The sequence below is a fragment of the Poromitra crassiceps genome (genome assembly GCF_964638095.1).
Source record: "Poromitra crassiceps genome assembly, chromosome: 4".
In the NCBI taxonomy this organism is placed as follows: domain Eukaryota; kingdom Metazoa; phylum Chordata; class Actinopteri; order Beryciformes; family Melamphaidae; genus Poromitra; species Poromitra crassiceps.
In genome coordinates this window covers 22,752,682-22,767,842 of record NC_139626.1, presented here as the reverse complement: position 1 = coordinate 22,767,842, position 15,161 = coordinate 22,752,682, and the positions used below count along the sequence as shown (strand labels likewise).

At 44.0% G+C, this 15,161-nt stretch overlaps 2 protein-coding genes across 2 annotated transcripts in view; one reads left to right on the top strand and one right to left on the bottom strand.

The window, feature by feature from the left end:
* The window catches only part of psme4b (proteasome activator subunit 4b), a gene marked incomplete at both ends in the record, with an annotated part of 45,196 nt that extends 37,799 nt beyond the window's left edge, over positions 1 to 7,397 (top strand). Inside the window, 6 exons of the mRNA XM_083635825.1 lie at positions 1,157 to 1,242; positions 1,503 to 1,631; positions 2,169 to 2,324; positions 4,015 to 4,153; positions 4,460 to 4,593; positions 7,263 to 7,397. Coding sequence (XP_083491951.1) covers positions 1,157 to 1,242; positions 1,503 to 1,631; positions 2,169 to 2,324; positions 4,015 to 4,153; positions 4,460 to 4,593; positions 7,263 to 7,397 — 779 coding nt within the window. The remainder of the gene's footprint in view (positions 1 to 1,156; positions 1,243 to 1,502; positions 1,632 to 2,168; positions 2,325 to 4,014; positions 4,154 to 4,459; positions 4,594 to 7,262) is intronic.
* A 1,815-nt stretch (positions 7,398 to 9,212) lies between these two features.
* Positions 9,213 to 12,492, bottom strand: chac2 (ChaC, cation transport regulator homolog 2 (E. coli)). Its single transcript, XM_083635169.1, has 3 exons — positions 12,341 to 12,492; positions 11,864 to 11,899; positions 9,213 to 9,824 (listed from the first exon to the last, which is right to left on the bottom strand). The coding sequence occupies exons 1-3, from the start codon at positions 12,473 to 12,475 to the stop codon at positions 9,453 to 9,455; spliced, it is 543 nt and encodes a 180-aa protein (XP_083491295.1). The 5' UTR covers positions 12,476 to 12,492; the 3' UTR covers positions 9,213 to 9,452.
* Positions 12,493 to 15,161: the final 2,669 nt, after the last annotated feature.

Here is a 15,161-nt window from a genome sequence, read left to right as displayed (position 1 = left end):
TATATATGTGTGTGTGTGTGTGTGTGTGTGTGTGTGTGTGCATGAAATAGACCAAGTGGAGCCAGATGAAAGAAGCTAGAAGCTATGATGCCTTTTTGATGATGTAGGGGTGGGGGGAGGAGATGTACATGAAGGGAAAGATGAAGGGGAATTTTAAGGGTAGGGTTTTCAAGCATTTCAGAAAATGGACATGAGTGCAACTCAATTAATGGGATTCCAATATTAACTTTATTTACAGTTCAACTGGTTCTGTAATTTGTACTATTTTTTGTTGTTGATGACAGTTCACACAACTTTAACACGACATGCATATATTATACATCCAACTCTTGAGCTAATTCTGCTCTCACTCAGAATGTAAAAATATAAGCGATGTGATGTATAGTTTTTGAGATATTAATGTTGTCACGCTGATTCGTCCTATAGTTATTTTTCCTATTTCTTTATCTCTGAATATTGACATGACTGCTACGCTGCATACTGACACTAAGACAAATTCCTTCAACGTATTCTTGCATATTGTGGCAAGAAAAGTGATTCTGATACATTAAACAAACAAACGGAACAAAAGGTGCATCAGTAGCCCAATGAGTACACGGGTCCAGGTGCACCCAATCAGCCTAACGACCCCAACACCAGGCTCCTACAAGTCAGAGTGGGAGGGCCGATATTTTAGTTAACTATGGATGCGTTCGTAAATAGTGCACTCTGGCACAAACAGGACCGTTCATAAATTGGGAGCGCTGTTGGAATACAGCGAACAGCCGTGCTCTCATTTTAGTGTAGAGCGTCAGATTGGATTTACGAACGCACCCCAAAAATGACCTTGGTGTTGGGAGTACGATATTTTCTTCTGTTGTGAAATAACACCTTATGGCCAAGGACTGACTTTAGATCTCCATACACCCTGTTACTCTTTCATCCTCTATTCTGTCTCAGTAATAATGTGGATTACACATATCTGGATATGAAACGATCCAATTCCTTGGATATTAAATCATCACAGATTGTGTTTTATTACCAGAGCAATTCAGTCAAATCAAAGCGGCCAAGTCTATTGTTTTTACTCCCTGGCAGTAACCCAAAATCCCATTTTTGTGTCTGTGTGTGTGTGTGTGTGTGTGTGTGTGTGTGTGTGTGTGTGTGGCATTTGCAGTTCTAAAATGGTTGATGGCGAGCGCAGGGCGAACTTTCACCACTCCTGTTCAGCAGCAGCTACAGCTCCTGCCTCTGCTCTTCAAGGTAATGATACACACACATGCACACGCACACATGCTCCCCCCCTGCACACGCACACACACACGCACACGCACATGCACAAGCACACGCACACGCACACACGCAGGTCCCAGCACAGCATTATTACCCACTCAATCTTACTTGCCCATTAAACTCAATTTCTCTCTTCATTTACTCAAAATGGTGCGTATCTCTCTGTCTTCCTACTTCTCTCCATCTCTCTCTCTCTCTCTCTCTCTCTCTGTGTCTCTCTCTCGGCGCAGATTGCCCCGGTGGAGATTGATGAGAGCTATGATGAGATGAAGCAGGACGCGCGCACGTGTCTCTCTCTCATGTCTCAGGGCCTGCTGTACCCCGAGCACATCGCGCTAGTCCTGGCAGCTTTGGAGGAGGTAAATAATACACACGTATTACGCACACCCACCAGCCCACCTGCCTCCTGTGAGTGTTCCAATGCTGCCCAAGGTGTTTTTCTTTTTGTTGGACTGGAAGCAACCTGCACTGCTTTAATATGCTCACCTTCTCATGTGCTGTGAGATGTGAGTGGACCCCCTCCCCTCCCCCTCCCCTCCCCCGTTGATAAATTGCCAGTTTTTCACACTTCCGTTCTGTTCTCAAATGCCCCCCCTCCCTCCCTCTCTCTCCCTCCCTCTCTCTCCCTCCCTCCCTCCCTCCCTCTCTCTCCCTCCCTCTCTCTCCCTCCCTCTCCCTCCCTCTCCCTCCCTCCCTCTTTCACTCTCACACGTAAATGTCTCCTTTGCCCCATTTACTGTCGCCAGCCGCCCCGTCTACAGTTTCATATTTGAAGGTAGACATGCTGAGAAAGCACAGCGCTGAAATGTCTCTGTCTCACCTTCCCAACAAAACCCCACCCCTTCTGCCTCTCTCTCTCTCGCTCACTCACATTCTCTCCCTATGTCTCTCTCTAGATGGCAGTCAGCAGGTCGTGGCACGCGCGCTACTCCGTGTTGGCCTACCTGCAGATTATGGTTTTCTACAACTTGTTTACTCTGCTCGGTGCCCCCGCCGAGGTCCTGCGCATCCAAACGCTGGTGATGCGGCTGCTGCTTGACGAGCAGCTGGAGGTGAGCGCACGAAACAAACGCACGCCGCTGCTGCTGCTTGACGAGCAGCTGGAGGTGAGCGCACGCACAAACGCACGCCGCTGCCATCGCTTTTGTCCCTGCCATCGCCCCTCTGCCAGATACAATTGTCACCGGATTATTATAAATGACCGTTTATTGTTCCCAAGTCTGTCCCCACTAAATCACAGCCTTTCTTCTCTGCTCATTGTAATTGCTAACGCCCCCCCCCAACCCCCCACCACCACCGCTGTTTGGATCTTAATTTATTTTCTCATCCTGATGCCTTTCTCTTACAGTACAGGATCATTTCTATGGTTACAGGAATATAGAGCTCAACTGTGGCGTGACATTGTGACGATCAATGTTTGCCCTGGAAGAGTATTTCACATTCATTTTTCTCATTCACGTTTGGAAAAAATCCATATCTAAAGAGTTTTAAGCCTGCAACAAAGCCAACTGGTGATCCAAAGAATCATGACCGTAAAACATTTGTTTCAGAGTTGAAAAAACATCGGAAAACGGGGGGGAAATTACAAGGTACAAGGGGAAAAAAGGGGTGAAGAGATACAGTACATCACTCCTAAGAGCATAAACCACTCTTAAGAGTGAGGTATCTCTTCATCCCATAATGCATCCTGGCATTTCTGGCCAATCAGATCAGCGGATGATTGAGTGACAGAGTGACCTATGCTCTCAAATCAATAAGAGAGTACAAGTATTCACCTGGTCAGAAGCAGAGCCGTATAGATAGAAGAGTCCCGACATCTCCATTCACTCCAATGGACCAGTTTTTTACTCTCAAGAGTTCCAGGAAGTAAGGTCCTGGATTAAGCAGCACTGTCGAGTTGCAGCAAAATAGACAGTTTGTGTTGTACTCTGAAAGGGTTTTTCATCCCTTGAATCAAATTGTACATTATCAGCTTTATTTTAGCATGCAAAAGTAGCGCGAGACCCATTCCTGGCTGTTCATTCAGTCTCGCATTTTGGTCCTCCGCTGACGCCACTCTCTCTCTAGAGGACACTAGTCAGAAGTAATAGCTGGCTCGAATAAATTATTTTGCACGCTCAGTGTATGGATGTGGATATTTTCCCATGTAGCGTTGTCTGTTTTTATGTGTCAACCATCTCTCACGCTTCCCTTTCTTTTTGTCACGAGCGCTCATTTATAATTTATCTAATGAGATGCAGGAATTTTACCTCAACTAAACTCAGTGTCTATTTCTTCCCCTCCCCTCGCTCACCCTCTCTCGCTCACCCTCTCTCGCTCACCCTCCCCTCGCTCACCCTCCCCTCGCTCACCCTCTCTCGCTCACCCTCCCCTCGCTCACCCTCCCCTCGCTCACCCCTCCCCTCGCTCACCCTCCCCTCGCTCACCCTCCCCTCGCTCACCCTCCCCTCGCTCACCCTCCCCTCGCTCACCCTCCCCTCGCTCACCCTCCCCTCGCTCACCCCAATCTCTGTCTCCTTGCATTCTTCTCTTCTAATAAATTGTGTGTTTCTTGCTCTCAAACTGCCGCCTGCTTTCCTCTGCATTCTCTATTTGGCCGTCTCTGTCCCCCTGCACCGTCTCTGTCCCCCTGCACTATCTGTCTCCCCCCCATCTCTCTCTCTCTCTCTCTCCTGTCCCCCTGCACTATCTGTCCCCCCCCCCCCCCCCCCCCTCTCTCTCTCTCTCTCGCCCTCCCTGTAGGTGAGGGACATGGCAGGCACCACCCTCAGTGGTTTACTGCAGTGCCAGTTCTTCCCCCTGGACTCCAGTCTGCAGACACAGCTCCAGACGCTGAGTCAGACTCGCCTCCCCAAGGCCAGGGGAGAGCTGGCCTCGACAGGTACACACACAAGCGCACGCACACATGCACGCGCACGCACACACGCGCGCGCGCACGCGCACACACGCGCGCACACACACACACACACACACACACACACACACACACACACACACACACACACACACATTTACACAACGAGGCGAGGCAATCATAGTAATACTTGCCCTGTTACCCTTTCTTGTCCCAAGGCAATTGTGAACCTTGAAATTCTTTGGCCCACTTTCACTCACCGTGTGCGTGTGCGTGTGCGTGTGCGTGTGCGTGTGTGCGTGTGCGTGTGCGTGTGTGTGTGTGTGTGTGTAGACTTGGTGCGGCGCCATGCTGGAGTGCTGGGTCTCAGTGCATGCATCCTGTCGAGTCCCTATGATGTTCCAGACTGGATGCCCCAGATACTGATGGACCTGAGTGACCATCTCAATGACCCACAGCCTATAGAGGTACGCACGCACGCACGCGCACGCACACACACACACACACACACACACACACACACACACGCACGCATGCACGCGCACGCACGCACGCACACACACACACACACACACACACACACACACACACACACACAAATGTTTAGCTCAGCACACAGTGAGCTCAAAGAATACAATTTCATTGTCCAATTGAGGAGAAAATTGTATCTCTGGCCTTACTCCATGCATGAAAAAGACGTACCAATGTAATCGGTAGTGAAAAGTTTGAATAATACATTACAGTGATCAGAGGCAAATGATGATAATGGTGTTAATGAGTTAGTGCTTTTCAAGTTGCAAAGAGGACAAAAAAAAGAAAGAAAATCTATTTCAAAATACTGTAACACAATAAAACAATACTAGTCAGTAGACAGATTACCCAGCCCCTCATAAAGGCTACTGGAAAAGACAATAAGACACTGTTAATTATACATATTTAAATAACATGACACACTCTAGATGTAGATATTAGTTGTAATCAAATGGTATTAGTAACAATTGGATGAAGGTTAATGTATTATTTTGAGCAATACTGACTAAAATATCTTATCAGTCTAAGGGCCTTAATTACAAAAGGTCAATCAGTTTTGGTTTTCAGACTGGAATGTGGAGTAGCAAGTGAAGTTCTAATTTATTAAGATCTAACATTGCTTTCCCTAATTTGGTAAGTCATAAACACATCCTTAGGTTTAGTGATCATCTGTTTAATGTGCTGTGTCTGTGGGTGGGAAGCCGCATTAGGGGTATGTGGCCGCTGAAGCTCCCCGCCGTCAGGTGAAAAGAAGCGGCTGGCAACTGTGCATGTGTCGGAGGAAGCATGGTGCTAGTCTACGGCTCTCCCCAGATCAGCAGAGGGTGGAGCAGCGACCGGGGCAGCAGGGGGAAATTGGCCAAGTACAATTGGGGAGAAAATGGGGGGGGATCAGATTCTTTTTTTATTCCAGTGGCTACATGTCAGATTTTAGCATCAATAAATAATTACCACATTCATTTAAATAATTACCACATACATTTTGAGATGTTGGTATAATTGCCATAAACAAACAAGACCACTACAGAGAAACTTGGCATACGATGCCTTGCAGCATGAATCATGTCACATGGGTTCCAGTCACACTGTCGTCCATCTTGGGTCCCGAATTCAAAACACAACTTTTTACTACCTGTTTAAGTCTATAGGAGGACTGTCCAAACCATGCCCTCTTTGAGCTCTAACTACTCTTTCATGCTTTGTACTACCAACTCCATTCAAACTTTAAAGCAGCTACGAGCAAGATTTTCGATTGTTATTAAACAGTCTAAATTTAATATTGATGCCTCACATCTTACCTCTAATAGTAGACGAGACCAACGGAGAGGAGTCTCGCTTGAACCCCGAGTGAATCGGCCAGTGTTGTCTTGATGATTAGTCTGTCTGCGGCCGGGGCAGATCAGGAAGTGAAATGAAACGGTTTGCGGCAGCCACTTCGGCCATAACCACAAAATAACAAAATTACTTCCAAACAAACTGTTAGAATATAACAAGAGATTTTCGCGAGAGTAGCAAGCCCCTGGATGTAGCGAGCATGGCGTTCTCCTTGTTTATGGTCTGTTGCTAGGCAGAGCGAAACGGTTGAAAGCAGGCAGCTGCCGTAAACCGTTTCGTTTCACTTCCTGGTCTATCCGGCCGCCGGAAGACAGACACAGACTCTATAATCATCAAGAGAGCAATCTCCGATTGACACGGCTTTGGTCTCAGCTACTATTATAGGTAAGATTTGATGCATCAATATTACATTTAGACTGTTTAATAACAATTGAAAATCTTGCTCGTAGCTGCTTTAAACAGGTCACCACTTATAGTACTTTCAATGATGAGAGACTAGAAGGAAAGTACAATAAACTTTAATGATGCAACAAACAACACTTAGATTTGGCGTATGACTCCATGGTATGATGACACTCTTCTGAGACGTGAGGAGGACGTCAGTGATTTATAGGATAGAGAATCCCCGTAGGGAATTCTACAGGAGTCATGACATTGGTGGTGTTCAGGGGAGGAGGTGGGACGAAGCAAACTGCTACGGTGAAGACCATCACTGAGGGGAGACACAAAGTGTTACAACATTCTAAAATACGAGGGAACTGATATATAACTCCAGTTAGGTGATTGGCCAGCAGGCCAGAGAGAGGGAGAGCGTGGAAAAGCACTGATTGGACAGGAATGACGGCGTGCATATTTACGAATGAGTGATGTCACCTGAACAGGGCGTTGCTGCAGGGGGAGAGAGAGATGAATGGAAGGAACAATGGATTAATGAATTAGATTGTTAATCAGACATTGATTAGGGAAGTAGTCTTGCATCATTGAAAATAGTCTGAGACATTATTTATAACTTAGTTCAGCTTTTTGATTGTTTTGTACTTTTTGAGAAATCGCAATTTGACTTTTAGACTTTTTTCCCCAACCTTTATAATGGGAGTCTATGCAGTGCTGGCTTAGAGTGTGTGATGTGTTTTGAATTTGGGACCCAAGATGACAAGATGGAACCCACGTGACATCATGCTGCGAAGCATATTGCAGGTTTCATGTACAGCATAATTCATGAATAAAGAATATATTCTGTGCTAATAATGAGGATGCTTTCGTCCCCAAGATGACGGTGAAGAAGACTCTGTCGGACTTCAGGCGCACACACCATGACAACTGGCAGGAGCATCGGCAGTGCTTCACTGACGACCAGCTACTGGTGCTCACAGACCTGCTGGTGTCCCCCTGTTACTACGCCTAGACACCTCCCTGACAAGCCCTACAAACACAAATAGCACAGGTTACACCTTTTATATGCTGTTATTCTTGGCAGCCTGTTATAATAGCGTCTAACAATGCTGTAGCGTTTGCAGCCTCATGTGCCACTGTTGGCCTTCAATTAAACACCGGCAGAAAGCAGACCTGGGCAAAACGCTTTGAAGTTCACCATTTAATTTACTTTAGCGATAACCGCCCTGTAAGTTTTTGTTTGTTTGTTTTATATTTAAAACATATTCAACCACTGTTTTGCCCACGTCTGCCACAAACGTCTTTTATCTCTCACACAGTATTTCACCCTAGCTGCTGTTTCAAAGATATCAAAAATATTTAATGTGGGACTGCCCATTCTTCTGCTAAATACAAGAATGAAATACAATAATAATACGTATAACTAATAGGGACCAGCAGCAGAGCTGACCGGCCCCTAATGAGTATGTAGTATTAATAATGAGCATAAGACACTGTACTAAAATTTTATTATTATAACACTTCTAATTATGTATAATATACATAATAATACTACTATATACTATACTATAACATGCTATAATATTATCAAAATATATAACTTGTACATACAATAGATCAATTATTGTTGCTAACTGTTATACATTTGCTGTACAATTTGTAAAGAGATGAGCTTTTATTTTAGAGGGGAATGAGTGTGGTGTGCTGCATGTATGCAGAGGTATTTACAATACCTGCGGTTCATCTGTATATACTGTATCACATATATAGCATATAGCATTATATATAGCCGCCTGCAGCAGTAGATGCTCTGTACATAGACTGAGAGTTCACTCACTAATGAGCTTTTCCTCTCCGCAAGAATAGAGCATTAGTTCAGTGCCAAACTGTTCTATAGCTATGCTGTACAGCTGCTACTACAACTGACCAGAGCCAATAAACACTGTTAACTGGTTACAACGTGTGTGTGTGTGTGTGTGTGTGTGTGTGTGTGTGTGTTTGTTTGCGTAAGAAAGACAGGATCAAAGTGAGAGCTGTGAACATTTTATTCTGCAGGTGGCAGGATATTCTTTTTTTTAATGCAATGCTGTTGAGATTGTTACATTCACTGTGCTCAAATGCATGCTGGTGGTATGAGATGAGCAAACATGGCTGATTTTGATACCCCAACAGGTAACATAGACGTACTGAGGAGTAAGTACAGCATGGACACAAACAGGGTGTACTTGTATGGCTTTGTTTGTACAGGTGTGACTGATATGATAAGTCAAACTGGAACTAGACCTGTTTGATACTGATTCAAACCAGTCACAAAATCAAGCAGAGGAGTTAGATAACGGTTTGGAGGGGCCGTTGATTTTATGGTAATATACAGTAATTATCATATTGTATGAAGAAACCTTCAAATACATGTCGAGACAGAGGCAGGGCTAAACGGAGTTAAACAGCAAGAAATATTAAAACACTTTTCCCTTAAATGTGACCTGTATTCCCGATACAGGTCACATTTAAAAACCAGGTGGTGCAAATGGAATGCTATTGTAGCGGGGACTACCACAGAAGCAGTTCAGCAGAAGCATATGTCCGTCTGTGGACAGATTTTGTCACCATGATAGCGTCAAAACCGTGCAGGATGCAGTCACTAAACTTTACAGGTGTGTAGGTGACATCAAAATGGAAGCCGATTTCGAAAAAATGGGTGGGATCTGAGGAAGCCCCCCCCCCACACACACACACACGGCTCCCCTCCCTTTACGCCCCTCGCCCACATTCGTCGTCACGGCTGGTGTGATCCCATCGCAAGATGGTCTCCAGCTTGTATTTTTGTTATCCTGACATGATTTTTACACCGAATGGTGTGTGAACATATCCTGTCCTTCAGAATGTGTCAAAAGAAAAAAGAATAGACTGGTAGCATCACTAACAAGTTATTTGTACCCTGCAAACATCTGGATGGTCCATGTGTACCTTCAGCCCTGAGACGATTTCACCAGTCCGGCCTGGCATGTGTGAGTGAGTGTGCATTACTCATTGACCTGTACAGTATGTATGTATGAGTGTGTGAGTGTTACTCCCCAGCGTTTAGTCTGTCTCGTACTAGTGTTTCTAGAGAGAACAGGTGTGCGTCTGAGTCCTCGGGCAGCAGTGTCCTCAGAGCTTCAGCCAGCTGAAACAGATACTCTGTGTTGCGCCCGCTGGGCCCGGTGGCGTCGACGATCTGGTTGGCTATCTGCTCCAGAGGAGCGGGGCCGAGGTAGTCCGGGTTGTCCTGAGAGCCGATGTAGAGCAGCGCCTGGCTGGGGGGGGGAGTGAGGGGCGGACGGGGGTGAAAGCTCACCGTGATGACCCGGTATCCACCTTTTTCCCGGTGGTCGAGGTAGCGTTTCACCTCCTGCTCCTGGCCTGTGGGCAGCTTGTAGGCGACGCCCCAAACACACCCCTGAGGGAGAGGGAGGAGGTCACAGGGGAAAACACAGGTCGCATGTAACGTTATAGGATGTCAAATGGCAACTTTAAGGATGAATGGATTACAGGTTAATACTGCTCTAACACACTTATTAGTAGGGATGCACCGATATGAAAATGTTGGCCTATATTGATAACCGTCCGATATTAACATTACTGTTATGGCCGATAACCGATATTTACCGATGTTGGTATGGTCTGTGTAAAAACAGGTTTCGATGATAATCTTATTTTGTACATCTTAGTTCAAATTGGCTACCGTAAATCAAATAAACGCCTGTCCCAAATAGACGCCAGTCCCATATAGACGGCCGGTCTGGAAATAGGTTTTGGTAAATAAATGCCCCGGCCACTATTTGAAGTTCTATGGCTGGGGTGTCATGGCCAGGGGCTAGGTCCGGCCCCCCAAACGGTCCAATGCGGCCCAAAGGATGACTTTGCAAAGTGTGAAAATTGCACTGAGAAGTCCTTCAATCCAATGTGATGCACTTGTTAAGGCTAAGAGGTACCAGGTTTCAGTTTTTCTATTTTCATTACCTTTGCTTGACTATAGAGAATTGCACAGGTGGGTAAACTATCCAAGGTGAGTAGTTTACCCACCTTGTTTGCCCTCATTGATTGATACAGTTGATCTGAATAGGTGAGTAAACTATCTGCCTCATTTCAAAGGGGTGGGTAAATTGTTTACTTGCGTTGACTCTCCACTACACCCCTGATTGTAATGCACAGTACAGACAGTCGATAATGTGCTTGATGGTATCTGAGATAACCCTACGTGTTGTAGGGTTGTACCTGTAATTCTTTACACTAAGATAAACCGGGACATTTTGAGGTTTTGTCATTTATAAGTTACTGATTAATGATTTTCATTGTCTGGCCCACTTGACACCAAATTGGGTTGCATGTGGCCCGTGGACTAAAATGAGTTTGACACCCCTGGCCGGTAAGTGGTGTCTGTGCGCGGTGTGCTATGATTGTGATGTCATCAGTGATGATGTCATCAGTGATGTCACTTGAGCAATTGTGATGTCATCAGTGATGTCACTTGAGCAATTGCGATGTCATCAGTGATGTCACTCGAGCAACTGTGATGTAGTATGAGCCGATGGCGCACAGTTGCACGATGGCGCCTTGGTGGGTGGGCAGTGTCTGTCAGTCACGATTTTGGGAGCCCGCGGAGCGGTCGATTTTCATAACTGCAGCCATGACGCATCATCTCTAGAGTCTCCACCCTAGGAATCAAGCGATTCCTAGTGCTGAAAAATACATGTAAACATTGTGAATTTGAGAAAGTAATATCTCTTTATTTCCAAAACATCTGGAAAAGCCATTGAAAAGCCCATAAATCATAGATTTACAGCATTGTTTCCTCTCAATATTAAACTTTTGGACGATACAATAACCGATATAAACATTGCTGTTATTTTGCTCATCGGACCAATACCGATATAGTAAAAAAAATACTAACCGTCCGCTACCAATATGATCACCAATATATTGGGCCTCCCTACTTATTAAGGACAGGGAGAGACTTATTGGCATTACTAATGTTACTCTAAAGAGGGTGGTAGAGAAATTACTACTTTGTTGATTTATGTTCAGCTTCATAACTGCAGGTCAAGATGTGACTAATTAGCTCACATAATTTGGAACAACAGGAAATGATGAAATATGTTTTGCAAACAAACATCACGCTGTACTGTTAGTTCAGTACCCAGTAATAAAGCTGGGTAAACAACAGGTGATTGTCATAACCCATTACAATCGTCCATATCAACAAAAATCAATTATATTTTCAGGTAAGAATACTTTCCCCCTTATATAATACATTGGTTTCATTATTACACCTGATTGTTCTGTTCATTTTATTTTATGGCACATTGCAAATCTAAATAGCATACTGCAACAATTGTGCAATTTTTCTCAGGGCGGGCATATACAGTGTATAACACTGTGTCACACTATTGTACGGCATTAAAAAGTGATGTAATGTAATAAAGCTGTATGGCTCACCTCGGGGTCCTCCACTAGAGTCACGACCCGGCCAGGCTGTGGAGGGACAGCATAAAAGTTAGAACTAACAGCAAATGCACACAGACCACAGTCCCACAATTACATTTATAGATGGAAGCTATAGGCTACATATCACAGCAAAACAGACTATGAAGGCCCATTTACACTTGGAACATAAAAATGTGTAAAATAGAATATTATGATAGTTATAGTGTGAACACATTCTATTTACTTTAACTCAGTTAACAATAGTTCCAAGTGGGAATGGGCCTTAAGAATGCAATATGAATATTACATGAACAGCCATATAGGCTGCACAAGTTCATATATTAATAGTATAAGAATATGATAGCAATGTTCTAGTGATACCATGCCATAGGAGATAACTTCACTGAGCACCACAGGAACATAGGATTAACAGTTATATCACGTGTTTGCCGTCGCTCTATGGGGGCCCTATAAAGCCAGAGGACTCACCTTCCCCGGTACTCCCCGGTGGTCGGTGCTGCCCTGCCAGAACCGGCGGCTGAAGCCTTTAATGTAGCCAATACGCTTTTCCTCATAGGGGAAATCCACTTTCCATATGAGGGACCCGTAACCGAAAACCCACATGACTAGACTCGACTCGCTAGATCGCGTCTCCACAAACAAGGACGGGTTATCTGCTGCATGGCACCTGACAGCTCCGGCTATAGACCGATAACAGCTGATATTAAAGAGCTTCCAGTCCTAATACGCATGTTGTCTGAGACACCGCAGGTTTTTACCTAACTGTTAAATGTTAATAACATGTCGAGTCACTGAGAGGACGGGGGGTGTCAGGTCGGGTGTCAAGTCACCCACACTGATGCAAACATCCGGTCAAAATCCTTGAGAAACCTAGATTGTACCTACTTAAAAAAAAAACAATATTAAGTGAGAATAAATAATATCAGCAGTGGGTCTTAACATAATTTATATATTTTACCCAAAGTACATTTTCACAGCATAAATCCAGCATTTATAGGACTTTATTTTGAAAGAAGAATTGTCTCTTTCCGGTATTTTCTGTCATTCTTGTTTTTTTGTAGTTGACAATTTTCCCCGGAAGCTAAATACCCACTGAGAACTCTGACGTAATCTGTCAAATCGGATATCTGTTTAAAAAAAACGTCCAACCAGCATGGTCCAACCACACAGCAGAGAATTCTTATTAACCCCGCACACCCGAGGACACGGGCTGTTTCCCCGTTTCTTTTATACATCCATTGCAGTACTTCGGGTAGGCCACAGGCCATGATAGTGAGGGCAGATCACATCCTCCACAACAGCAGCGTGTTCTGCTGCCTGCATACATGCTTTATTGCAATTTCTCTACAGTAGGAATCAGTTTATTAAATTGTGGACAAAACTGTTGTTTTTTGTTTCTTCCTAAACTAGAAGCAAACAGAAACAATGTAATTTAATCCCTTTTATTATTGAAATGATTAAATGTTATGTTGATAAAGTATTCTCCTTAAAGATCTTCTTGTAGCCTAATCATTTTAATCTCATTCATTTGATTGTATTATGCTTGTCTTTTGTATTCAGAGAAAATAAATGTAAATAAATAAATATAAGGACGCAAATCACAGGTAGGATAGGCCTACATCCTGACACAAGGGGGTGCTGAGTTTCCATGTCCCACGGTGTAATGCAATTTCGTGTTCTCCCCGAATTATAAACTCTCGTCTGCCATGCGAGCACTGATTCAGCACCAAATAAAGTGGACAGCGACAGTCTGTGCTGTATAATTTTCAGCTCAGCGGAGGGACAGCGGCAGCTCTCCCTGGCTCATCTGTCTCTGTCACAGCCAGCCGGCGGACTCTTTCATCTCCCCAGCCTCGAGTTGAGAGCGGCGGGCTGGTCGTCACGGCAAGACCGCCGGTTCGACTCCATGGACGGACCCGGGGCATGTGGTGGTGGAGCAGTGCTGAAAAAGAGCACGCATGCTCTTTCCACTTTCCCTGGATAAATAAAGGTAAAAAAGAATAGGAATATGCAATTCACCACACTTGAAACCATTGGCCACCAGCTCTCAACCGCATTCTTTTCTATCGTGTTTCTTTTTCTCAGTTTCAAGTGTTCATATAAATTCACAATTACTGTTATTGTAATTTGAGGTCATACTGTAATGCAGGATTGGCAGCTTCTAATAGCCTAGTTGATGTTCCCTTACAATGGAAAAAAATTGCTATAATTTACATTATCAGTCACTACATTATCTGAAGTGCACTTACCTGATGTGGGCTTCGGATGCGACCGGGCTGTATGGATCAGTAAAATAACACAACACTGCTCATGAGCTTGTCCCATATGTCTCATTACTGCAATACACGTGTTTCACAGCGAAAATATACATTGGAAAATATTTTTCATTGTGCTTTTTCCACCACTTTCTGGCATATAATTAATCCTAAAGACATAACGTTGGAATTTAGGGAAATGTAAACAGTTGGGTGTTGAAGCATGTTTGTTCTTTAAAAAACAGATGCCTCTTTTATGAGAGAGAATATGTTTATTTACCTTTTTATGCACTAGATTAACGTTTGACAATAAAATATTTCTCTCTCAAAATGAAACAATAATGGTGTGTTGCTATGAAGGGGAATACAATAGGACTGAAATAGAAGAGCACTGGGATTCTCTAACTGTTGTTGTAATTGCTGTTAATTAGAGAAAGGAAACATTTTCTTTTTTAATGTTGTCGTCTGCAGTTCTTACACTTTCCAATGAAACTACTTTAGAACTCTAATCAAATTAATCATTAAGCAGACACTTACTCTTTTCATGAAGTACACTGATGAGGTGAATGTAAAGGCTATTATCCCTTATTGATTTCCATTATTTAATCTATACCCATCACAAAGGAGGAGATGTAGGTAAAGAGAAATGGATGAGTTAAAGGATTTTTAAGCTTTAAGACAATTGAGATGTGGATTGAGGCAAAAGGGGGCTGCAACTCAAAATCAGGGAGATGTCCCTATCCTAATATCTTATAAATTCAGTGTAATCCACTTTCTGATACATGTCCTGACCACATCAACAGAAAAATAATTTTAAATTAAACGAGCCATTATTCTAAACAATCAATCTGTGGCAGTAGAGTATGTAATTGTCTATCCTCATGCCTCATATCAGCCTCACCCTCACTCTCCATAGATTGTCCATTAACATTGGATTCTCACAGGCGTTCTCCTCTCTGGCCACTTACTGGCCCAAAGCACACGCTTTGCTCCCACTTGGTTTTCCTGGTGCTCCCCCCACGTATCCATTAGGG